Raw genomic sequence first — 27,150 nt, forward strand, 5'->3', positions numbered from 1 at the left:
TTTCAAAGACAAAAAAAAAAGCATGAAACATTGCTCTATTAAAGCCTTTAAAAACAACTCACAAATCATCTCTGCTTTTTTTTTTTTTTTTTTTTTTTTTTATCTCGACCCTTCTCTGGTGAATGAGCATTTTGCACCACTCTAGACAACACCATCAACTCAATTGCTGAAATATAAAATGGTAATAAAATGCTCTCTCATCATGGGGGTTCGACTGCTGATGCAATATTTGGATAATTTTCGCTTAGCTGATCTGCATGAGGTTAAAATGTAAGCTGTGGGTTATTTACCGAGTACATGCAGGAAGGCCCCAGCAGTGACAGAGGGGACGCTGCTACTGCGGAGTGACGCCTCACACTCATAGTAGCCGGTATCACTCACTGCCGGCAAGCTGATGGCCAATCTGCGGCCGAAATCTCGGATCCCTGTGTTGACCACTGCCCCGTCCTTCCTCCAAGTAATACTCATTTTGACGAGGGGTCTGGGGGAGTAAATATTGAAAAAGAGAAAAACAGAGCAAGAGGTAGGAAGCGTAGTTTTTAATATAGATTCATATTCTGTTTCAAGGTTACAGAGCATTGAGGGAGCACTGGAATACATCTGTCATTCTGATTAAGTCTTTGAATTGGAGATAATAGTCAGAATTCAGGGCTGGGTTTTCTGCGAGATAGGGAGAACAGAGTGGAGCCTGGAATCAAAGGGAAGAATGGAGGAGAGGTACAAAATGAGGCATGTACAAAACACCTCTCCTATCATGTTCAAACAAAAGATTTCAGGATTCACTGAAGCCACACAAAATCAAAATGTCTGTATTTGCATGTCTTTTTTTTTGTGGTTTTTTTCCCCTCCTCGGTATACCCATGACCGTCTGAATGAGAATTTACCTTGCATTGGCAACACACTCCATGATGGCCTCGTTTCTCCCGACTGTTACGCTGGTGTTCTTCGGGGGGATGATGATAGAAGGTGCGATGGGGTCGGCAGGTCCTCCGACATCTATCCCGCACACAGAAACACATAAAAGTAGACAGAAAAAAAAAGTGAAAAAAAAAATCTATAAACTACACACAGACCTCTGATTAAGCCTGTGTGTTTGCCTGATATAGCCAACTGAGCGTGAGTGGATCCTTACATGGAGGCTACTGACAATCTGTCACAATCACCAACAGATAGCCAGCACGCTATCACCCAACTATTAACACCCCTGTCTTTACTTTAGCTTCCTTTTTCTAGTGCACACAGCATTTCCTGAGCACAGTGTTAGCCCAGGTGTTAGAAGCCATTATGTAGCATAATTGAGACAAACACAAAAGGCGATTAAATGCACCACCATCACTCACGGGTTTCGCGGAGCCTCCAGCCAACCATCGATTCACTGCCCTCAATCAGTGATCTCTCTCTGAATCTGATCTCATTTTCCCCCACCTCCCCGGAGTACACGTACAGGCCTGTGCACTTGTATGTGTTTGAGTGATTGCGTGTTGACGGCGTGTGCTGTGTGTGTTTTGTTCGTGGGGGCCCGTATGTGTCCATGTGCGTTTGTGAAGTTTTTTTTTTTTTTCAGTGGTTAATAGTGTCCCTAATCAAGCTTTTTTTATCACTGTTGTTATTCTGTGCCACCTCATTGTGAATCACCCCCTTCCAAGGAGCATTTTCTGTGGAATCTCAGCAGCGTAATGACAAAGCTTCCTCTACAAACACTGCCCAAATGTGGGAGCGGACCCTCCGATGGGTTATTGGTGCTTGGCTCTGCCCCCCCTGTTTGATTGCTCCATTCAAGACTCTCTTAGGCTCTTTAGTGGTTGGATTTGAAATCATGACTTCACTGCATCACAATTTTATAAACACAGTTTCAATATCTTGAATAATTTACCATAAAGAAAAATGAAATAAAAACTTTATTGTGTGAAATTAGATTTTTGTTGGGCTCCCTTAGCACACATTCTTGTTTATGTAATGCACTATAAGAGGCTGAAATAGAAGTTTTAAAATCAGTCGAGCACAAATGTTCACAGCATTCTGTGTTTTGACAACTATATTTAAAAGCAGTGATTTCAGCAAATCCAGAAATTAACTATGAATGTGCAGCATCAAGCAAAAATAGTAAGGAAGGAAAACTGAGCAGGGCTGGTGACATTTTGCCGGCACATCTGAAGAATGTCTTTAACATTTTGAAATTAAAACATTTGAATTAATCTCAAAGCACACCTACACACAGATTAAAAAGATAATTCCCTATGACAAAAAAGTGTGACGTGTTTTATTTGAAAAAGAAAATGCAGATAGATGATTTACTCGTTGATTGATGAGTAAATAGGAAGATCTTGTGATCAGAGCTGACTCAGAGGTTTCAGCATTCTACTTCACATCCCTACTAATCCATTTCATCATGGTGGTAGAAGCATCATCTTCAGGGTATTATTGACGTTATTATTAATTAGCATGGTGAGGACCAATCAATCCATATAGAACAGCTTGCTGTCAAATCATCAGATGAGTCAAAATATTGAAGAAGAAGGAATTTAATGGGCTGCAACGATTCGCTCAAGTCCAAAGGATTTATGTGGAAAAATCTAAATCACCTGGGTGAGAAGCTGTTGGCTAAAATGTAAGATTACAGTATTTATCTGATGTATGAGAGTTTTGTAGCCCTATAAACGGGTGAGATTATGTAGAAAGTTTTACTGGTTTGGGTGTTATGGTCTCTGAGATCCTCATAGATTTTTTGGTTGTTTAGTTAATGTAGAGAGAAGACGAAGAAGACGTAGACGACGAAGAAGACGAAGAAGAAGAAGAAGAAGAAGGAGAAGAAGAAGAAGAAGAAGAAGAAGACGAAGAAGAAGAAGAAGAATTCTTTCACCATCCTCCACCAAGAAGAGTAAGATATGCAGTAGTAGTTAGTTGTAGTACTGGCAGCGGCATAAACTGAAGATAATATAAATAATTTATGAGTGATTTATTGATTGTAATTGTTGATGCTGTCAAGTTGAAATTGTTAAAAAATATGATGGCTGCAGTTCTCCCTTCTGCTTACATTACACATTAATATCTATTCAAGCTTTATGACACGCCTTACAGATTCCTGTAAATAGAGAAAAGAAACAGGCTCGTTATATTAAGTTCAATTCCATAATATTTGTCTGAAAATGTTCTCTGTGTTTGCCAGTGACACAACCAAAATCCATTTGACATGTCAAAGAACTCATTTTACTTTCCAGAGGACATGATTGGCTCCTTGGCTGACACTAATTAATGTATTGCAGTTCATAAGCCCTCATTGTTGAGAATACCTCAAGTGTGTAATCTTCTAATTAAATGGGAAAAGTAAACAACGTGGCGACCTGCATTGCAAATTCTTGCTACTTATATCACCATATTGTTTACATCTGTCTGTGTCCAAAGACAATTGTAAACCCAAGTCAACCAGAGTGTATTTCACACTCTGAAGAATAAAACAAGAAAAAAGCAAAATGTCTGCCCACTTGGAGCATTAGCCAGTGTCAGTCTGCTTTTTGCTATTAGATTCAGCTCTGTCTCATTTGTATGCTCCCTTTGGAACAAGACGCTCCCTCCATTGCATATTTTTTTTTCTGTCTTGTCTCCGCAGAATTGCTAAAATGAACAAATGCAGCTGTAAAAACCTTATTGACTTTCAGATGCAAAATGCAGTTGTGTGATCCGCAAGGTCAGATTCGGTGATATTCAGTGGTATCTGGTCCCCGCAGATTGCTGTGTCATGCGTATTGAGCACTGAATTGCAAACACGGTATTAACGATATGATGAGCAGATGTTGGAGCGAGCAGGAGGCTGATATTAAAAATGAGCAGCTCCACAGTAAAAAGGTTAAAATCCGCAATACAATAGTCAAAACCCACACCAGATGAATAAGACAAATCATAAGGGATCTGGTGACATCTTTTACCGCAGGATGTACTATTTTGAGGTATAAAATGTTCTCTTCAGAGCCAGTTAGTTACAAAATGCATGTTTTGTGACTCATTTAATCGGTTGGTTTCAGTAAGAAAGAAAAGGGTGATATATTTAGATAAAAGTACACGTAAAGGTAGGTGGGAAAATTTGTGTGAGTTTGTTTAGATGAAAGGTGACTATAGGTGGGAGGATGGGGAGACACGTCAGCTTCAGCTAAACACTAATGATCTGACATGTAACTGTACTTGCATGAGCAACGCCAACCTTTATTTGAAGCCGTGAACATGTTCTGTTTGTAAGTGAGGCCGACCTTCTAATCTGATGTGTGTGTGTGTGTATGTGTGTGTGTGTGTGTGTGTGTGTGTTTAATCATTCCCCTCTCCTCAGTGTCATTTTCATAAATCTGCTTTTTGTGAGCAGCGATTAAACTGAAGGTCCACTTTATGGGCCTGTTCATCTAAGCCAGCCAGAGAGGTGCTGCTGGAGCTCCACCTAGAAAAACACCGTATGAGTGTAATTCATTGCTTGAGCCAGAGGTTAGAGGAGTCCTGTGGAACCAGAAGACAGCTATTGTGACGCACTTAATAGGTATGTTTATATCTGGTGGGCAGAGAGATGAAGGAACAGCAGAAAGAGGTGAAGGGCATGCCAGTAGAGGGCGCTATGTCTGTTTCTATTGTCTTCAGCTGAGCCACCTGTTGTGTAGCTGCTGTATTGAATGAATGCGTGCTCAAGTGTTGAGCAGAGAAACAATAAAAGGGATAAAAATGTATTTATTTATTTAAAAAACAACAACTACATTTTCATCTGCAACAACCTGTTAATGCAATCTGCTCTAAACACAAACAATCTGCTGGGGAGCTGTGTCTCTTTCGCTGAGTGGGTGATGAAGTCTGTTGCATGACCGTGTGTGCACCTGAGTGTGTGTGTGTGTGTGTGTGTGTGTGTGTATGTGTTTTCACATGTACTTACTCTCCACTGAGAGCGTGATGGGCAGACTGGTTTTGTTCTCTCCGTTCTTGTCATTGACTGCCTGGGCGTAGTAACGTCCGGCGTCAGGGGCCACCGTGGACAGGATGACCAGCGTGTTGTCCAGCGTGATGGCGCTGCAGCAAATATTCATGCACACACACACACATACACACACACAAACACAGACACTAGTTAAGCTTTCTCATTGACACTCACCTAACCGTAACCTTACCCTAATAAAGACACAAATAGCTTTAAGTGGGGATGACTATGTTTAAGTCAAATTGGGGCCGTGATTTTGCCTCCCAATTAAACAGTCATCCCCAGTCAGCTGGTGTGCTTTCCACACCAAACAGCACACGCATACACAAATACACACATACACACATTAACAAGTACACAGACACACTTATATCATTAAACCAGTGAGTAGTTGTTTCTCAAAGTCAATAAATCCTTAGGGTAAACTGACACACACACACAGACACACACACACACATACTCATAAATTAGATCTAAAAAGAAGCACACAAAACAATTTTATGAGCACTTCCACCTTCAAGGTGCCACATTGTCTTAAAGGAATAGTTCAGAATGTATCTCGCTATTGTGTACTGGCTGTCCCTGCAGCACTTGAGTAGTAATAAAAAGTTTGTTGTCATTTCAATCACTGTATGAGCCCAGAGGGTTCATTCAGTGATAAGATAATTTGCTCTGATCTTGTGAGATACTATAGCTCAGTCTGAGTTTTGTCCATGGAAGCTTATTTGACCATGTTTTTTCACTGAATGAGTCTCAGTACACCCACACCTACAACAGCATGGCTGATGTCTACATATTTAAAGTATATAGATGCCAAAGTCAAAGTCCATCTTGTCTGCATCAGTCAGAGGGTGAGCAGGTAAAGTCTCTAATTTAGGGATAAACACAGATATATGATATGTGTTGTGTTAGCATTATGTTAGCTGTTAGATTTTCTTTTGCACATACAATAGAGTTTTGATTTGTTCCATATTCATTGTTCTTAGAGTAATTATGACAAGCTAGACAAGATACAAGAAAAAGGATGGATACACGTAAAAAAAAGAGAAAAAAAAAAGGACATATTAGGAAATGCTCCAAAAGTTCTAAGCTATCTTTTTAAATCCTTTTTGTAATTTGGGCAGCCCAGCAGTCTTGAGCTTTGCTGAATGCTGGTTGGACTGATGGTCTTGAACATCTGAGAGGGGCCCATTAAATGAGAGCTGACGCTAAGCACGCAGCCAGATTAGGCTCCGCGTATATCTGCCAGCATCTGCCTGATCAGAGCAGCATAAACAGAGACGCTCCTGGACAATTAGGAGTGGTGGCTCTCACCGAATCAACAGACACTTATACGAACACACAAACACCGATATACACAAACGTCTGTGAATGTCAGCGTAGCCTGACACAACGCCGAGCAAACAAGCAGTAAATGCAGAGTGTCCTGTCAGTGCCTCTCATTGTCACGGAGCAAAGCTTCACCACTTCATTTCTGATAAGAGTCAGCCGCATAACAACCAGCTCTGGAGCTGGTCGAGCATTCACAGGAAGGGGTTGAGAGTTTTCTTGCTAGTTCCCTCAGTTATTGCTTATGCTGTGCTCTCGGAGCCCTGCAGGCAGAGGAGACACGAACCAATCCGCTCCTCAAGGAAGAGCATGTGGACGTCTTCATGTCAGCTACAGCATGGTAGAGTTCGCTGCTGAATAATATATGAGGAGGTGATTTCTGAGGAGTTCTGGACTGCCTACCTCTATGATTGGATGGTACAATTAATCTCAGGTGATCACCTCCACAGTGTCTCTTCAGCAGGATTACATATCTGACCAGGCATGAATCCAACAAACAAACACAAAAAAAAAGAAAGAAAAAGAAAAAAAAAAAAAAAGAAGAAATGAACCACACACACATTCACCCTTGGACCACGGCCCATATAAATACAGTAACCCCCAGAACTCCCTACTGTCCACATGCAGCCTCATACAGATCCTTACCACATGCACACATGCACACACATACCCTCCCACACACAAATCAACCCAGGGGTGAGCACTGTCAGTCAAACATATCATCAATTGAGGCCTTTTGTCCAATTTTGTCTAATTGGTTCCCCTGCTGCCTGCTCTATCTCTACCCTTCAATCACACCGCCTGCAAAGTCAATAGGGGCGATATAATAACCCGCTTTATCACTGAGAGGTGATTCAATGATGAACACAGGGCCTGCGCCAACATTCGTTCATCAACTATTCTGCTCAACTTCACTTGCGATGTGAGTGTGAGGGGTGCACTGGAGAAAATCTGTGAGCAGTATTGAACTTCTCTGAAGTGAAAGATATTCAGCTTCAGCAGCTCTGCGCTCTCCAACAACTCATATATGAGAGCACTCGCTCGGATGCGCGCAGAAACACACGAGTCGCAAGCCCACTCATGCCGCTCAAACCAAACAAACCCAGCTGAGGAGAAGGTAGTACTTACATACGGCTGCTGGAGGGAATCTTACGCCCATCTCTGAACCAGGTGATCTGTGGCCTGGGGAAGCTGTGTATCCGTGGCACGTGGAGGAGAACCCCCTCACCCTGCGATACAGTTTGAGCCCTCTCACCCTCCACAAAACCACCCATATCTAGCAGACAGGAAGGAACAAGAGTGTGAGTTGAAATGGAGAATTCAGCCTTGAGGAGGAATTTTTTGGATATGCATGCCAGCAACAAAGAAGAAGAATTGTCATTATTACCACGTTATGTACCATTTTCAAAAGCTAAGCTCCTTTATTCGGAGTGACTCATCCACATACTGTGCATGACAAGCCTTTCACAAAAAACCACTGTCATCCCCTTAACTCTGTCAGAACCGGGGCATGTATGCAAAGAAAGCAGCACTTACAGGCAACCTGCACTTCAGTACTGCACTGCATTATCGCACCCACTCGGTTTCTCACAATGCAGCGGTAGTGGCCGGCGTGTGATCGGTCCAGTGAGGGGATCAGGTACCTAATGGGCACACGCAACACAAAGTGCCATTAGTCATCATCAGCGTGAGAGACAGCGACATTTGTCATCTTGGCGCTTTTATCCCCCACACTTAAGATGCGAAATGAATCGAGATGTTTCACTGTTTGCACCTGAAACACGGCTTAAATGGCATCCCACTTAGCTAGGAGACATAAATGTTCTAAATTAGCAGTATAATAGAGCAGGCATTCGGTGCTGATTTAGCCACTGGACAGTAGATAGCAAACTAAAAAAAGGCAAGTCATTTTAAGGCTGAGACAGCTGAGTTCCTGAATGGCAGGACTCACAGAACCCCATTGTTATCTTGTTTCTTCAGTCAGTTGAATCAAATCATACAAGCACCTATCGCACGTTAGTCCTGGGCAGCCATTGCTCCATCTCTATCCTGATGTGCATTCATGTTCAATGGTGTGTGTGTGTGTGTGTGTGTGTATGTGTGTGTGAAATGCTAGCTAGATAACCCCAGAGCTGAGTCCCCTTTAATTGGTTTGCTACAGACACTTAGGAGTGTGGAGTCCACCCCTGCCATGTTCCTCCTGCACTGCAAGTCAGGGTGTGTGTGTGTGTGTGTGTGTGTGAGAGAGAGTGTGTGTTGTGTGTGGGATTGGGTGGGGTGGGGGGGTGGGGGGGGGGGGGGGGGGGGGGGGGGGGGGGTCTGATTAAATGGATTCCACTCCTTCTCTTTGATCAGGGCTGGTGAAGAATAACAAGCAGAGGGCTGGCCTGCGAGGCAGACCCAGAGACTTAAGCCACGTGAGAGCACAGCCAAATGCTGAGGAAAGAAGAAGGAAAAGAAGAAGGAGACGACGAGTGGGGAGAAGAGGGGAGAGAGGATGTGAGAGGGGGAGAAAGACAGACAGGGAAGGGAGAGGTGAGTGTGGGAGAGGGGGGTTGTAGCCGGTGATAGCAATCAGGCAATGCAACCTGTGTCTATCCCTGTCTCGGAGACTGGTGAGATCGTGAGTGGAGAGTCTAGAAAACAGGGCTAGAATTAGATAGACACTGACTTTCACTGTGGACTCCAACTGTGACCTGTAAACACACATTCAGGCACACAGCACATGCAAAAATGAACACGGCACAACGATTCATACGTGCATACACACACACACACATACACATAGGCCTTGTTAGCACGGGCTGAAGCTTTCTCCTGGCCACACTCTGCGGTGCTGTGAGTAGAACGCTTCAGCACTGCGTGTCGAGGCTGAAGTGCGCGTGGCTCCACGGTCTGAGAAACAGCATCTTTCTGCTGACAGAGCAAAGTAAGCCCACCCACATTGTACAATCTGATGAGAAACACGCATTGTGTGATTTTGTCGCAGCCGCGATGGTTTCAACAAACAGTAAGAGAGAGGAAAGTGGAGTTATCTGCTCACACCATCTCTGAATGTTGAATACGGTGAGATACAAATAGGAATAAATCTGACAATCCCCTGAACACAAGATGTTGTGTCTCAAGGGAGACGCACAGCCAAATCAGTCCTGAATAAATCCATAGAAATGAGCCTGGAATATGAATAAAAATGAGCAATTGAGCTATTAGTTACAATTAAATGCCGCTAAACTGTCCTCATGTAGTAAGCTAATTATAGTTGATGAAAAAAAAAGATAATAGAATCAGCTCTGGGAGGCATGGCTGGATCCCTTACCTGTATTCCAAGGAGAAACGTGTGAGTTCAGTCCCGTTGTAGATCCATTTGAATTCCAGGGGCCAGCTGCCCTCCGCCATGCAGGTTAGGACCAGACGGTTCCCCTCTAGGTGAACCTGCGTCTGAGGAGGCTCCATTTTGAAATAAGGTGGGACATCATCTACTGGAAAAAGAGAGAGAGGGAGAAAGAGGAAAATATAAAGTTACACATACACAGCCAGGAAAACAGAGAGAGAGAGAGAGAAAGAAACAAAGTGAAACAGTGAAAGGGGTTAGCTGTTGTAAAAAAAAAAAAAAAAAAAGGCAGTGGTTCAGTAACCCCTGTGAGCAGACACACAACACAATCCCAGCAATTCACAGGAAATGAGGACTCAGAACAAGCTATTTCCATTTTTCTTCTGCGCTGATTGGGAACTTGAAGGTCAACAGAAAAGCCTGCCAAAAAGCACATGGAATAAGTTGTTACTGCAAAAAGCAGCTTACTCTTTTATTTCAAATTGAAATGCGCTGGCAAAGAGGTAGAAGAGCAATTTGTGCTGCAGAAGAAGTGTAAATGAACACTTCCATACCTCTACATCAGTAAAAGTGGATAGGGAGAGAGATAGGGAGGTGGTGGAGGGAGGTGGCAAGAGGAGGGGAGGGGTAAATAGACAGAAAACAGATGGAGAAAAATACAGCACAGATTGTACACAAAAAAAAAAAAAAAAAACGCAAGGAAGTAGGAGGAAGAGAGAGTGAGAAACTAGGAAGCCAGAGGGGGGTGGGGGTGGTAGGGGCTGCTTTAGAAAACACAAAGTTTCCCAGCCTTAAACCCCTTTCTCTGACAGGATGAGTTATGCTCTGTGCCTCCCTTCATTTATCTTTATAGTTCCCTAATGCAGCCAGATTATACAGGCCTCATCCGCAACACTGCACACAGCCAGTGCAGCCAAAGAAAGCCTTTAAGGTGATACGCAAGGTCCAGAGCTGAGCTTGGAGACAAAGTGCTTTCATTTGAGCTGATGAAAAAGGCATGATCAGACCTATTGATCTGTCTGCCTCACCAGCCATGGGCGACGCTGAGCCGATTGCGCTAGCGTTAGTGGCGGGCTAATTAAAGTCTGTATTAATAGTTGCAGTAAGCCGCCAAGGCCTGGAGCATGCCTGGTTCTAGGTCTACCACACTAGCTGACTCACTCTCATGGCTGATTACTAGAGCCTCTCTTACTCTCTCTTTCTCTCTCTCTCTCTCTCTCTCTCTACGCCCATACCCAAGTTCACACCCAAGATTTATGGCGGTAAATGTGGCGGATGGGGTGGTGGAAGTGGGTGAATGTGAGGGCAGCCTCACCGAGCAGGGAAAGGGGATAGAGAAAATTGAACCTGATTGAAACGGTAAATAAAAGAACGACTGTAAACCTCTGTGTTTCACACAAACGGCCACGCGTGCACCGTGTACATACACACAAGTACAGATAACAGGACACACATGTACACACCAGCGCACATAGATACCTCATATGAAAGCAGCCCCTTACTCCCCTTTCTATCACCCACAAACACACCACTTATAAAAAGGAGACAAACAAACAGCCATCTGCTTTCAAAACCTGTGCTTGGATTTTTCCCATTTGGTAATAACAATACTCCACTACCTGGTTAATCTCTTCTTTCTACCACCCTAGCGTGAACTTCTCCAAAACAAACACAGTCAAATCCAACAGGCCCTTGAAACTGATCCCTGTCTGAGCCCAAATAGAGGAGCCATCCCTATTTTTCCCCAGGCACTCGCTGCTAGAGTAGTGGCTTTGCTGTAATTCCATCCACTAGTAAATGATTTCATACTTGACACACACACAAACAGTACGCACACACGATCCCAAAACATTCACTTATGCCTGCACAAATGCACATATGTGACATCCATCCACTTCCAGTTGGTTTAGGGGCATGGTGGCTATGTGCACTCACAAATGCGACTGCAAAAAATACAAATAAAAAAAAAAAAGAAATCTGGCTCCATCAGCAAGCCGCCATTAGAGACCTGTACATGCCAACCCCAGACTCACACGTTACGGAGGAAAGAAATATGTACAAGAGGAAGAGGAAATTGCACTGTAATCACCACTCTGCTTGACTTTTGTATCTTTACACTGCCTGACACTTTCTGTTAAGCCCTGATTATGAACCCCTGAACCCCTGCCCCTTGTGACCAATTTCACATTTAGAGGAAAGTGTATATATTTTTAGGAACAAAGCGGGATAGGGAGAGAGAAAAAGTCAATCTTTAACATCACATGCAGGATTGACTTCCAGTTCCATGCTGCTAAACTCTCAAAGAGCTTGCTCTCCATGGTGCACACAACTGAAGTGATCTTCTCTTTGAGACCAGGTGAGAAATTCAATGACGGCTGACTGCTAAAGGTTCTTACCGCTAAAGCAAGATAGCATCAATTCCTCTGCACGAAGGGCTCTGGGATCTAATGAGTTTCTGACAGAGAACCTCTTGTCTGGGCCTCATTCTCCTCTTCCTCTTCATCACTGTGCTTTTGATCTTCGCAGTGCATCGCTGAGGTCAAACACCGCTGACACATGTTTGTGTCTGTGGTAGATGCTGCACGTGTTTGTGACAGCGGATCATTTTTAAGTGTGTTATCTCTGTCACCTCTTGTCTTTCAGCCTGTCAGCCGCTGCAGAGACATGAATGAGTAATGCATCTGTTTGTACATGCGTACGTCAATGTGGCAACATCCCTGTCTATTTTTGCCTACATTTACAAAGCCCGTAAAGCTAGCACAAAGCTAGTACAAAGCTCTGTTAATACATACAGTATTTACAGTGGAGATGGCACAGTGTAAATGAGCGTGCTGCTGTCACTAAGTTGTCAGGTCGATGTGTTTGCCTCCACTGTGCTATCATCGTCGCTGATCTGATTCATAAGTTGTCTCAGGTGTCATCTCCTTTTAGAGCACCATGACGTCATGGAACATAAGCATGCTGTAAATAACACTTGCACGTATTCACAGACACACAGGCCTGCAGAAGCAAAAGCACAGCAAGCTACAAAACGGGGACTCAACTTAAGGAATGGAGGATATGTGTCTATCTGCAACTATGTCGAGGTAAAGCTGACATTTTTTTCTAGAAGAGGCAGTGGTGGAGGGAGGAAGAAAAGGAAGAGCACTGGCCAAGAAGAACTGTCACTTCCTCTGTGCCAGTGATGAACGCAGAGACAGCGGTAAGTTTGGCAGGTGCACGGCAGTGCCTGCATGCTGCAGGCTTCCAATCCAGATGGAAAGCTAGAGGGCAGTCCTTCTGGACCAGGAATTCCTGCCGCACTACGGGCACAGATGAAAGCCAACCGAAGCGGGTCGGCAGATCTAGGGAAGACCAAAAACTGGCACAGGAAGACCAGGAGGGCTTTAATGTGGCTGCTGTGCGGATCAGCTGCCCCCAACAGTCAAGCTGCACCACCACAGCTCATTCACCACAGATATAAAAACACCTTATTCTAACCTGACAGCTGAGGTTGAATGGTGGCATGGCTCCAGCCGGGTCCCCTGCAGCATACACAGAATTTTAATGGCTGTTCGACAAAGACCACAGGCACCGGGGCAGCTTTATAAACCAAGGCCCATTGTGCTCCCCATCGCGCCATGCTGGCATGCAATCACACAGACGGTGTTCACATTCAGCTTTTGTCTTGTATTCTCTCTCTTGCTTATTTTATGGCTCACCTCCTTACTCCAGCTCCACTCCTGCAGCAGGGAGCTCTTCCTGCCCTCTGTTTAATCCTCAGACACCTGTGTTTGAGCCTATGCATCCACATCCTCGCTGGCTCTCGACACAACTGTATCACTGAGATCCAGCGATAAAGTGCAGCCCCTGCCTGTTGAAACATTTGGAGGTCTTCTCTCTCGTTATCCACCCCCACTCTATCGCCATTTCTCACTCACTCTACCTTGCTATCTAGTTTCTCCAGCGCTCTCTTTCTCTTCTTAGCCGTGCACACATACATATGCACACAGCTTCCATGCTCCATCGACCACCTCCAGTTCACCTCCTGGTGCATCATTTCATCCAGGAAAATTTAGAGCTGTCATTTAGCCTCCTCAATTGGACTTTAACATGTGAGATGGGTTATGGTTAGTCCTCCTGATGGGGGTTATGCAACAGTCATGGCAGTGACCTTGGCCTAGTAATGGGTTGGTGAGAGGGAGTGGGTTGGGGGGTTGGTGAAGGGAGGTTAAAAGCATCTTAAAAGCTGATGAAACACCTCCCTTCTGGATACACACATGCACAACAAGCAAACACACACACACACACACACACACATATATATGCAAGGTTAGCTTCTACAATTCATTTGTTGCTTCACAAGTTGAGATGAGGGTGTTTGAGCCGTGACATGAAGCAAATACATAAATACTGCCACAAACACCCACAAATATTCACAACTCTCCCTCGTGAAAACACAGCCCGTCCTGAAGGTCAGGTTGATCTGTCACAAGCTGCTGTCACCGTGACAACAGGCGCCCTGTTGGTTTACACTCCATCACTTAGGTGAGTCAGAAAGCAGGTGGACACAAAAAGGAGGAGATTAAGAGAGTGACTGAACAAGAGAAGACGGAGGGGAGGAAAAGAGAGTTGCGGTGAAACAGATGGTGAGAGAAATGCAGGGCTTAATGAGAAGAACAAAGAGAGATTGAGAAGTGATGTAGAGGCACGGCAGGTGAGGGACTGAGGGGTGGGGGAGGAGAAAAATGAAAAGAGAGAGGGGAGTGTCCTCCAACACGAGGCAGCAAGGTGAAGTGACCCATTACAGCAGAAGCCAAACAAGCAGGCCAGGACTATAAGACAGGAAGGGGAGATGGAGAGCCTCCATCCACCCCTCCATTCATTTCAAGAAATGGCCCATGGATCAGCATCTGCATGCTGCATGTGAGTGCCAGTCCATCATAGCTTGATGTCTCCCTAAACCCCCCCCCCCCCTGTATTTATAGCCCCTAAATCATGTTTGCCCAACATTCAGTAGGACTATGCACTTTATAAGATCCCTTGGTATCTATGTTGTGGCAATATAGACCTGATGGCCCAAGTGACATGCTTTTAAAAGCTCATACAGCCATACAGTCATGCTCACTGCTCGGAGGAAAAGATGAAGCAGGAATATGGATTTTCGTGTTAAGCTGTCTAAAATGTTTTTCTTTTTGATGATGCGTTCGCTTTGATGTTGCCGAGAAAGTCCTCAGGTCCTCCGCAGATGAAATGCTGCCTGCGCCCGAGCTGTGTTTAGCGGATCGCCACGGGTTAATTGATGCGTAATTGATGTGATTAATTGAGGTGTAATGTACCGCAGTGACGTGTCTGGGAGCCCAACTTGCTGCAGGGGCCTTTTGTGCGCGTGTGCACGGTGTGTGTGCGCTTAGGTGTGCCTGTGTGTCTATCTGATGCTACAGCAACACAATTAGAAGCAGTAGCATCCAGCCAACAAATGGAGATTTAATTAGGAGTGAAGACGGAGCGGGAGGCCAGTCAATGGGCAGTAGATTGAATTATCTGGACACACACTCCAGCGGGCAGCACAGACAGATTCACAGTTGCACACATACTTGTTCAACACACACACACACACGCACACACACACACACACACACACACACACACACACACACACAATCTCTCTTTCTCTTTGGAATCCTTCCCTGTTTGCCTCACTACTCCTCTGAGTGCCTTCCCTACCCCTCTGCTATACTCTGTCTGTCTCAAACTATCTTTCTGTTTTTGATTCCCTCCACTTTTTTCCTCTTCCCATCTTAACATTGTCTTCTCTTTTCTCTCTTCCCTGCCACAATAACAGTTTCCTCCCTGTGTGTTGTGGCAGTCTCTCTTTCTTGGCGGCCTTGATCTCTGGCCTTGTTTTCATACTCTCTCTCCCTGCCCTCTCATCAGTTGTCATCGCTCTCTCTCTCTCTCACACTTTCTCTCCGTGTCCCTTCCTCCTGCGCTCTCTGTCGAGATGTCTCTCCATCTTTTTCAGTCTCCCTCCCTCCCTCCCTGTCTCACTGGCTGCCTCCATCCTCTTGCCCTGCTCTCTCCTTCCCCTTAGCACTCTTGTCTCTGAGTCACTAGCAGTATATTGTATTCCGTGCCGAGGGACGTGTCTGTGATATCCAGGAGCCTAATTAGCAAGTCCAGCTCCTGGCAGAGAACACGGCACGCAGAGGAGCACAGGCACAAGGCCTGGCGTCAATTAATGAGACCTCACACACCCACAGCCACCATTACACGCCCTCTGCAGCATCAAGTCTCTAGTCGGCTCAGCCTTGTCCGATGAACAGTGGGGGGAACCACGGCTGAACAACTGTAGCTAGATGTTAGAAAGTTATGTTTTTAATCACTAAGGGATAGTCATAGCTTTGTAAAAGATGAAGCAGGGATTCTTGTCTGACTTGGTGGCACTCAAATAAGATTTATATCTTGCAGCAGCGAGCTGTGAGCATATTCGTGGAGCCAAGATTTCAATACATCAACTTAAGCCAGACACTATGGCAATTTCTTATGTTCTAAGGACAAAATATATGATATTGTTTTTATCTTAAGGAAGTGAGATTTGGAGAGCTCTTGTGAGTACAACACAGTGGGAACTGATCCAGGCTTCCCTCTCATTGTAGAGCGTGTGTGACAGACATCACAGCATTATTTTCCCGACTTTTCTCTTTTCTCTCTTTTCACAAGGGAGAAGGGAGATGGTAGCGGGTGGAGGAGAAAATAGGTACAAATGTTCACTTGATCTTCTTGAGAGCTAATTGACATTGTTTGAAAAAAAAAAAAAACCAAAAAAAAAAAACAAGAGAGAGCAACACAAAACAGATAAACGACAGTAAGCGGAAGAAACAGGAAATAAAAAAAAAAAACACAGCGAGAGCAGCATCGGGAATAGGAGGCGGGCAGCTTTTTCTCAAGGCATGAGAAGGTTGGAAATGGGCCTAAGTGAATTTAGAAAGTAGGGCAAAGACTAACGGAGGAAAATAAACAAACGCGCTGAAATGTGAATTCCACAGGGCCCCAGGTCATTAGAGTTAATACTGCGCGCTATGCCATCTGCTGTGATTGTTTACACTAGGCTGGATAATTAGATCCTAATTAGTAGATGGTATGGTGGGGGAAACATTATTTCACATGCATTGAGATGGAGATGATCAGACGCACCTGCAATGCTGTGCTGCCTGTCCATCCTGGGACCTCTGTGAGTAGCTCCACGAAGAGGTAGCTATCAGGCAGGTCTTGATTTAATTGCTTGATGCATCAAACAGGATCTGGAGCTTTCCTTCCCACCATTAACATATAGATAGAGTTGTACTTTTTTTTTTTGTTGGGAGGAGAGAGTCATCAGTGCTCTTGATGTTCTAAAAAAAAAAAAAAAAAAAAAAAAAAAAAAAAAACTCTCTGCTCCTTGTTCTCCTTTATCCTTCACACTGTACTGTATGTGTGCACAGGTGTGTGTCTGTGCATGAAAAACGTGTGTGAATACCCTCATCTTTGCATGTTTGTGACTGTGTCTCTCTAAGATACAGACACCAGAATATTATCAGGCGAAATGCAAGGTCTCAAACTGCCATGTCCCATCCGTGCTTTTCTCCCCAGCCGATCCCTTTGAATCTCCGAATTGGAGAGATACCACTGGCATGCTAATAGTGTTTTGCTAGGTGCGAGGTATCAGGGCGCCTGCCGTTGTAATATATGCGTGCGGAATGGCTGGTGATTGTGATTCTTATCAGTGTGGCAGAGTGCATGGGCGCCAAGCAGTGAGTGGCAGGGGCTGGCAGTAAATGCTAATGGCAGAGAGCAGCTGACAGAGAAAAGAATTATTATCTCCCTTCATTACATTTACATGGCCTGCCTGTCTGTCTCCCTTCCTTCCTCTAGGGCCTTGGCGTGAACAGCAATCAGTGTTGGCAGTGCTTTATTTACCTGTTTCGCAGACGACAAACACCTTTGGTGTCAACGCACTCAGGGACAAAGATCTAAGGAGGTTCTCACATTGAAAATATGTCACGTGATTTTCTCGAGTAACAAAGAGTAACAAGCCCTATGGCGGGAAAGAGTTGGAGAAGATAGGATGAGTAGAGTTGAAGATTGTATAAAGGATGGAATAGATTTTTTAAATTTTTTTCTAATTTTGGTGGAGATTGCGTGTGATGTGTAGCAGGATCATCACCTTTGTGATCAGGGCAGCCTGAAGGAGCACAGAGTCCCTGTTCCTAATTGGGACCTATAGAGTGTGAGAGCTGGCAGAATGGAGCTTGTCACATCACTGCCTCTCTCCACTACTTTACAGAGAAGCCCTCTGACCACTATTTTCTGCCATCATCTCTGCTAGAGCATTAAGTCCTGCTCTGTAACGGTGTGATAGCTACCCCATCACCCCAAAAATCACTTTCTTCATAGAATCTCAAAGCTGCCAGCCTCCTATCCAACATCCCATAGAGCCACATCTCTGACCTCAGAGACATCCACAAAGACAGGAGTGCCTTCTTCTCCTGTTCCTGTGTCTGCAGTGCACATGCCCTGCAAACAGGAGGGATGACAGAGGAGTAGCACGGCTCTGTGGCATCGTGTGAAGACAGGCAGCCAGCACAACGCCAGCAGGCAGACAAAGATCTGAACGCCCTGACATTATGCTAATGGGAACGTTTGGCTGGTTCTTACATGACTTCACACCACATTGTTCATCTCAATTATCAGATACAGTAACGGGTGCTGAGTGAGAAGCGTGCGACTCAAACAAAGCAGGGAAAAAAATTCTCAGTCAGAGATACTAATTGTGGTGCTCTTTCCGCATGATCCTTACGGATGGTTTAGTGTGAGAAACACAGCTTGTTAAAATTGGCATAATAGCATCCTGTGTGAATACTATGAAATTATGCATGCTGGAGAGTAAAATTAATGAATAATGATTAGACACTTATTCTGATAAGACCACACCAAAACATTAAAGATGAGTATATTTGTCTTGATTATCTAAATACACAACTTATAATAACAAAGTGGAAGATCTCTCCTGTATATTTGCCTATATACTTGTTATATACATACAATGAAACTTAATCACCCCTCTCCTTCTGAAAGCCCCGTCATCTGTTATCCTCCTGATTAATGCAACAAATCCACATTTCTGCTTGTAAAGATTGTGTCATTTTGATCTAAAAGTTGCAAGCTGCCTCAGAAGAAAACCATACCCTTTAATCAATAGCTATCATAACACTGGCACAAAATACGGCTTACGGCCCTGTGCCAACAATGCTATCTAATATATGAGGTTAATGATGTTTTTCTAATTATATTCTTAAGCTTGCACTCAAGCTAACATTGATCTCTGTGTTGCTGCAGTGACGTTGGCAAGGTTTCTTTCCTCCATTTGAGTTGGGAGCACAGATGAAAAACCTTGCTAAAGAGAAAATCCACTCTGTCTGATCCTGGATTCAAACCTGCGCCGCACGTACGCGTCCATTACATATGCAAGAGAATGTGAAATATGGAAAGGTGTGAAGAAGTTTTTGAATTTGTGGAAGTAAAAGACCAAGGTTAGCTCTATTTTTTTGACACGGTCTTATACATATGCAAGAGCCCTTTCTATAAAAAAAAATTACAACCACAGCAATTTTAGTTTTCACACAATGTCAGGTATATCCTGGAGGTTATCGTTAGAAATTACATAAATTTAAATAGGAACACCATCTCCCATCAGGTTAATGTATTCAGAGAGAATTTTTTTTTCTTTCCCCGCCGTGTTATTGAAATGTTCCCACCAGTGCTCTTAGCACGCCAGTATAAAAAATATCATGTTGGTAATTCTCTGAACTTTCTTCGCCTCTAAGGACCTCTAAAGCGGAGGCATTGACTGTTGTTGGCTGCAATCACGTATTGAAATATGTGCGAACGATCGAGCAGATATGGCATAATGTTACTGGCACCCAAGCAACGGCATGAGTGATTTGAAGGCTTAATGTGGCCCTCCACACAACACAGAGTTATAGCCTGTGATTTGCATTATAAACGTCTGTTAAATTTCCACTTTTGGAAATGAATATTGCTAAATGACAACCTGACAGGGAGCCAAATGGGGGAGGTAGGAGTGACACTTTTTTTTTTTTTTTTTCACATTTGAATTTTCCACCCATGATGGGACCTAATTCCTTATTACTACATCTATAAGCCGTGCATAAATACACATCAAATAGCGTTTTTTCAAGCCTCATAATCCCTGGATAATCTTCATCTACAATATGAGCAGTGCTAAATTGGAGGGAAGATTCACAAATCAACATATTTACATCAGTCCCATTAGTGAGACACTGAGGAGATACTGCTCAGAGATCTGCTGCTGCTTTGAAATGCCTTTAGGCACTTAGAAATTTTATTAGAAGCACTTTAACGCTCACCATGCCATGGCAAGTAATGTGCTTTAATACACATATAATGCAGTGGATTACAACTCTGGATATTAATAAATCATCTGTTTTATTTATTACTGCTCTTTTACCATGGCGAGTAAATGACATGTTTAATCTCCATCATGGATTCAAGGGCTTTTTGTGCTTTCCTGCACGTGCATGTGTGTGTGTGTGTATGGTGTCTACATACAGTAAATGCAGATGTTAGTGAGCATACAGTAGGTATTTACTTGTGGCCTCGCATGTGGCTCTGCGTCTATAATTATTCATATGTGGATACATGCTCCTAAATGTGTGTGTGTGTGCGTGTCTCTAGTGAGTTGATCCATGTATATTTGAATTCTTCAACAGATTAAAGAGATGTGCATGTACTCCGCAGTCCCTTGATGACAGACAGATCAAAGCTCATCATGTTCCTGGCTGAGTTGAGGGGGATCATTAGCGATGGGTCAACAGGGCATCATTAGGCAGCATGCTACCCTTGCAGCACACTTGCTATGCTCGGTGTCTTATTGTATGTGTGCGTATACCTGTGCATGCACGTGTACGTGTGTGTGTGTGTGCGCGCACGTGCCTGTTACAAGATCATCAAATGTATCCATATTGCTCTCTGATCTCGGCACAGTGTGTGGGAGGAACACAGGTCTCTCCTGTGGCCCATTTCCCCACAGACAAATGCCGCTCCAGTGGTGAGAGCAAGCCTCATCTATTGTACCTCCTGCCTCCATCAACTCACTTTCCATCTATTACGACCCAACAGGCTGATCTTCATGGCTGAAGCTCGTTGTAAAACCCTAGCCTTGCTGATTCAATAGGCTCTGGAGGGTTCTGACAATGACCAATTCACTCATGACTATTATTCATCACAAAACCTTTCCAACTCTCCAATAGAATACACCACCCACCTTTCCTACTCTGTTTGGTATGCTGTAACAATCCATCACCTTCTGAATGCTGGGTTGAACGCACCATGCACACACAAAAACATACACACAAACGCACACACACACATCACTTTTCTCTTAGAACTCCACGGAACAAACCTCTTCTCACCTCAGAAATTGCTATTTTGGTGCAGGGCTATTCCTCCTCTCAGCAGTTTCACATAGATTCCTTCTCCCTTTACAAACATTCCCTCCTGGCTTCTTTCTACCATCCACCCTTCTCTCAACCACAAACAGCTCTTTTCCACTGCCAACTTTGTCTCTCTCCCTCCCTCTCTCACCTTCAGATGCCACTCGTCCACTGCCTCCATGCCTCACTGCTTTGACAGGCCCGAGACTCAAGCGGGAGGGATTTGATCCCTCCGTGGAGTGGAGCTCTGGCAGTGGGGTCCACTCTCCAACCGCCGGACGCAGAGCCCCTGAGCCACTGATTAAAAAGTCATGAAGGCTTTTAGGGGCATGCAGGGCTGCAGTTTCCCACTCTGCCATGGATTGGCTGCCTGAAAATAGTCTTTGTGTTCCTGAGACAACAGCGGAATATGCAGGATGGAGGGGTGTGGGTGTGTGGTGGGGGGGGTGGGGGTGGGGGGGGGGGGGGGGGGGAGGGGGGGGATGAGTAGAGGAAGCAGCAAGGCAGCAGTGCGTGGGCCACCTCGCTCTCCCCTGTGCGCTAAAGCAGCACTCTCTTGGCCCCTTGCTTCCTCAGATTAGATGAAACACCCACAGTCTATATCCACTGTACATCATTGGCCCCTATATGAGCATTGTGCATAGGCTTTACGAGCCTGAGACCACATCTCTTTTAAAGCAGTGGCCTCCCCTCTTCCTTTCTATCATGTGGAAATCAGCTTGTGCTAGTCCAGGTCACATCCAAGGTCGGGCCCTCGACACCTTACAACAAAACACATCTGTGTCACCTCCCTGTGCGTGTGGCTTCAGACACACAGAAACATCTGGCAGGAAATAGAGAATCGATGAATAAACGGACCGACGAGAATGGCCGTGAGCTTGTATGTCATCAACCTAAATAGTTTGCTTTTGGAAAGTGGCACACAAATCAAGCAGGTGACCATTTGCCTCGTAATGGCTGCAAGGACAGCTCATACACAGTGATGCACGTGTGAAACAAGACCTTAATGTGCTGTGAAAAAAAAAAAAAAAAAAGAAAAGCACCGGCCTCCCAGCATTAGTTTAGTCTTACCAACAGCAACCATCCATACCATTGTCACAAATAGCAGCCAGCCACTAATGGAATCAATAAAGCCTTGCAAATATTTACAGGACAAGAGAGCCTCAAGGCAATCAATTCTAATCTATAGGACGATGGAAGGTTCTACTGTGGCTGTGTTTCAGGTTAGAAAAATCAATAAAGTCAGCTTTGGAAACAGAAGGAAACTAAATAAAACAACAACCTTATTGCAGCGGCACCACTCACTCTTCCACTCTTACGCTTTCTCCTTCCTTCCATCATTCTGACCCTTGTGTTGCTTCCTTTTTTTTTTTTTTTTTTTTGGAGTTGTCCAAGTTTGACATCACCGGCTGCGCCTCCCAGCAGGTATCAGGAACCGCAGGGAGTGCATCCAGCAAGGTAGTCGTAGAGACAGCTTTTGAAGAAGGGAGCAGCTAGTGGATGTGACAGGCTGTTGAAAGCCTGGGAGATAACAGCATCTGCTTCTCCAAGCCGTAACAGGTAGAGAGGTAAAGTGGGGTGGGGGTGGGTTTGAGAGGGCCAGGCAAATTCCCTGAATAATAGGATATAAAAACAATGTTGCTCAGTCTCTGCATACATTGGGAGGAAGGCTGACTGACGGAAAGTGAGGCGTGGAGGCAGTGCAGAGAATGAGAAGTAGGGTATATTAAAAACAGATTGCTTCCATTTCTCTCTCGGGGCAGATTTTTTTTTTATGCACAGGGTTGTAATCCCTAGTTTATGTTCTGTAGTAACTAGCTCGATAAAATACATCAACCCGGCACATAAAAAGCGAATAAAACAGAGTATATAAAAGTGTGTCAGGGCGGCAGGAAGCTATAGAAGTCAAGAAAGCCCAGAGTGAACGCTGATTTATTGATGTATTGATGCCTGGTAGTGCATTGACGAGTTCAGCAACTTCTGATAAATAGGCGATAATGTCAGACATTTCTCTGGTAGGCACGCAGTTACCAGGCCTCATGCAGCTCCCCGGTCTCCAGCCTAATGAGCAGGTAGCTGGAGAGAGAGGATGAACGGAGCAGGAAGAGACACTCTCTCTCCCCCCTCTCTCTCTCACTCTGATGCCACTTGCTGTGTTTTCGCTCTCTCATGCACAAAGCTCCTAGAGAGAACGATCAGACGGAGCTACAGCTTCTGCCAGCGGCTATCGGTGTCTCTTTAACAACTCCACCTACCCCTCTGTGGCAACATGTGTGTGGGGGGGGGGAAACTGCGCGTGTGTTAACTAGCCACACAAAAAAAACCCTCTGGTGGACGGCTTTAGCATAAACAGACCACTCTAAATTGCTTGAAGGCTATGCAAACAGCGGCCTCACAAGAGAGAGCAACAAGTGTACGGTTAGCAGCAGAGCCACATGTCACTGTACATGCTGTATCACACTGCATGTCACTGCCCCAGGGCTTCAAAACCTACAGTGGGGTCCAAGAGTCTGAGACCATTTTCCCATGGACACTGCTGTGAGTACCTGATGAGTGCTTCATCATCTAAAGTGCCTGCCTCAATGTGTGTGTGTGTGTGTGTGTGTGTGTGTGTGTGTGTGTGCGTGTGCGTGTGTGTAACAATGCAGATAAATCAGGCAGATATGTGCATAAATCAACGATTTCACCGTGGTTTATGTTATGCACTCTATGCATCATGCAGATATAAATGCTGCATGATTCACACTGAAAAATAACTGTATCCTCATCTGATAGATATTTCACAGCATGGCTCAATTAATTGAATTTTTTCAACTGAGCTGTGAGAGAAATCCATAGAACAGATCAAACTGAAAATGCACTGGACAGAAAGTGCAAATGTGTGTGTGTGTGTGTGTGTGTGTGTGAGAGAGAGAGAGAGGGAGAGAAAGAGAGAGAGAGAGAAAAGGAGAGAGGCACAGAGAGAAAGAGAGAGACCAACCGCACAAACTTGAGGGCCCACTTGGCAAAGCATATGTGGTTCTGACTGCCAACTTGCGAAAAATGTCAATTACTCTCTCTACATCTAAAACTTTTATGAAGGCTTCTAGGCTGTATCAAAGCCTTCCACCTCACCAGCTCGCTCAAAAATGTTTTCTCTCAGAGAAAATCAGCTTTAATTATTGAAAGCATGGCTTCAAGTTTATTAGTGTGTTTCAGGACTTCCTTCAAATTGCTGTCCAAGGCGCCGTTGTGCATATCAAAACCATCTTATTGATTCTAACCTGCTTTCCATGTTGCTAGCAGACAGACTGTCAAAAACCTCAGATCTGCTGCCGTCAGTGGGAGGCTTGTGATGCATTACAAAGACAACTGTTCGCAGACATGCAGGAAACATGGAATAGTATTAAACCCAGATATGATTCTGGAAGGAAATGAGAATCTAACAGAGAAACAAGAGACAGAGGCACAGCCCATATCTTACAAAACCAGTAGAAGAGAGAAACAAAATGAGCAAGTGACGACGCTGATGATCAAAGCAAGGTGATAGCAGGTGGTTTGTTAGTTGACCATATAGTGAAAGAGATCCCCTGGCCCCACCGTGAACTGACCCAGCGTCAGACTCCACAGCAGAGAGCCATATATCTTTCCCAGCAGTACCTCAGACAGCAACAGACAGCCCTGATCTTTCTGCTTCCATAAGCAACACTCTTTTTAATCCCTTCTGGATCAAAGGAGGCAACAAGCTTTGCCTCCCTTTCATTAGAGAGGAATAGAAGACTATGTGGAAACCCTCCCTCTTCTCCAGCGCTGAACAAGCCAGGTTTGATCAATCAGTAGCAGTCCACTGGCTCTGGCCTAAGTGCCCCTGCTCTAATCACTCTGATCTGAAAAAAATAAATAAAAAATGAGGATGAGGTGGTAGAACCAGAAACGCACCCACATAAACTTTCATCAAAACAGTCTTTGGTCTGGGAATGAGTCAAATTATACTCTGCTTTGTTATGTTCTGTTCCAACTGAAAATCTGCTGCCTGACAAGCAGCGCTTCAGTACTTAAGTCCCATCGCTCAAAACATGAAAGTCTGAATGCTGGTGAAAGGACAGAATAGGGATCAGCCAGGCTGACAGAGTGGCTAAGTACAACCGGGCTTCTGTCTGACTTTGCCATTGTTGTTCACTGGTGGAACGTAATCTTCTTAATCACAAGCTAAACCTGCAGAACAATTGACCCATTTTCATATGTGGCTTCTTATCTCCGAATGCGTGCCCATATCTCATTTAGGAGTGTTAGAAATCCCTCTTCAATCTAGGTGATCTGTTCTCACCAACCTGCCTCCACATTCCTCTAATCCACTCTCATCTAATCCAATGCATATCAGTCAGAGAATGTCATGTTTATATATATGTCGAGCAGTCAGGTTCTGCTGTCCTGCATGTGTTAACACTGGTGGGGTTCCTCACAAAAACAATACCCACTAATCTACTCGTTCCCTCTTTTATGTATGTGTTTGTGCTTGTTCTCTTAACATGTTAACATCCCAGCTGTGTGAAGTAAACTAGACAGGGTCAATCAAAGGATCACTTTTTTTTTTTTTAAATTTCCATTACAGACGTCTACTTCAAGCAAAAGTGAAGAGGACATTTTCAACATTATCTTAGAGATAGTTTGTCATTCTAATTAAAAAAGGCTAAACGTTCAGGCTAAAAGTAATCATACTTATTGGTGTGAAAATCACAGATGTAAGCTCACACTGGAAATTGGATTAACAGGTCCAACCCCAAATAAGAAAAGTCAAGTCAAACTCATTTGTGCAGCGCTAAATCACATTAGTCTCAAAGAGCCGCACACCCACACTTAAACACAATAAACGACGAGCTGCTTTTCAGTGGAGTATGAAATCGCTCACGATTTTGGCAACTTTTCACTGGGAGGGAGTTTGACGTTTGACTTTTCTGTGCAGGGGAAGAAAGCATACGCCTTTTGGTTTTGTGACGTGGGTGCGAACAACCAGCAGTGCTGAAATGCTCAACGCTGCCCAAGAAGGAATGTGAAGACATTTGAGGCCAGCCAACCTTGTGTTGCTGACTGCGTGTCTACATTACCACACATATTATACAAGTGACATTAGATGTGGATGCTCATTTTAAATGCGAGGACTGGTGTTACGAGATACACAAAACACAAACCTCCTGCCTGGGCTGATGTAAATTGCTCTTGATAGTAAGAGATATAATTACACAAAATGGTGAAGAAATGTTAGCATATGGCATTGAATACATATAAATGCAGCGGTTTTACAGTAAATATAGTCAACTTTTAGTTTTCCCTCTGTGTTTTTGTCATCTTATCGAGGGCAGTATAGATTGATCTGACTAAAAACGTGTTTTTTTGATGTTTGATAACAAGTAGTGATTCATTTGTATTGGCAGCTGTAATTCTATGGCTGAAAGCGAGACAGTGATTTCTACGTCAAAATATTACTGAGCAGTGTGTTACAACGCATACAAGTTGCTTACGTATGTACAGGCCTGGTTTATATAATCTGTGTTTGTGTGTGTGTGCGTGTGTGTTTGTGAGTGTTTATCAGTCTGACAGTCTACCTACACAGCAGAAGAAGGGTGTTGCTGAAGAATTACCATCGTGGTGACAGAGCTCAAAAATTGGTCTTTTTTCCTTGCCTGGATGCCAGTCAGCCTCCCTCTTTTTCCCACCTCTCCACTCTCCTTTCCTCCATCTCCTTCACTGTTTTTTTTTCTCTCTTTCTCTCTGCATCCCTTCTCAATGAAATGAGAAAGGATGGGCTCTTGTCAGCGTGAGCAACAGTGGCATTATTGTCAGCGTGAGCTGTCTGTCGTTGCAGTGTGTCAGACTGGACCCCTCCTGTCGGGCTGTCACCGTGGTGCGGGGATGCGATGTGAAAACTTCGGCGGATTTGTCAAGGGGGAAATAAAGCATGGCACCCGACTGATCTGACACCCTTATCTTCATGGTATCAGTTCCCTCACACATAGACAAGTCAGCCAACTGGATCAAATATAAGTAACACACAAAAAATCTATATAAAGTAT

The 27,150-nt window shown here is 44.3% G+C and overlaps 1 protein-coding gene across 2 annotated transcripts in view; it reads right to left on the minus strand.

Moving 5' to 3' along the window:
* sdk2a (sidekick cell adhesion molecule 2a) overlaps nt 1–27,150 on the minus strand; it is an 82,111-nt gene that overhangs the window by 27,482 nt on the left and 27,479 nt on the right. For both annotated transcript variants that reach the window (XM_071473300.1, XM_071473290.1), the window contains exons 2-7: nt 9,591–9,753; nt 7,811–7,917; nt 7,403–7,550; nt 4,904–5,037; nt 885–996; nt 291–481 (exon numbers count right to left, since the gene is read on the minus strand). In XM_071473300.1, the coding sequence (XP_071329401.1) occupies nt 291–481; nt 885–996; nt 4,904–5,037; nt 7,403–7,550; nt 7,811–7,917; nt 9,591–9,753 (855 nt within the window). The remainder of the gene's footprint in view (nt 1–290; nt 482–884; nt 997–4,903; nt 5,038–7,402; nt 7,551–7,810; nt 7,918–9,590; nt 9,754–27,150) is intronic.

The sequence above is a fragment of the Trachinotus anak genome, unplaced genomic scaffold (assembly GCF_046630095.1).
Source record: "Trachinotus anak isolate AG129_WGS33_773 ecotype Australia unplaced genomic scaffold, CSIRO_AGI_Tana_v1 ptg000003l, whole genome shotgun sequence".
NCBI lineage: Eukaryota > Metazoa > Chordata > Actinopteri > Carangiformes > Carangidae > Trachinotus > Trachinotus anak.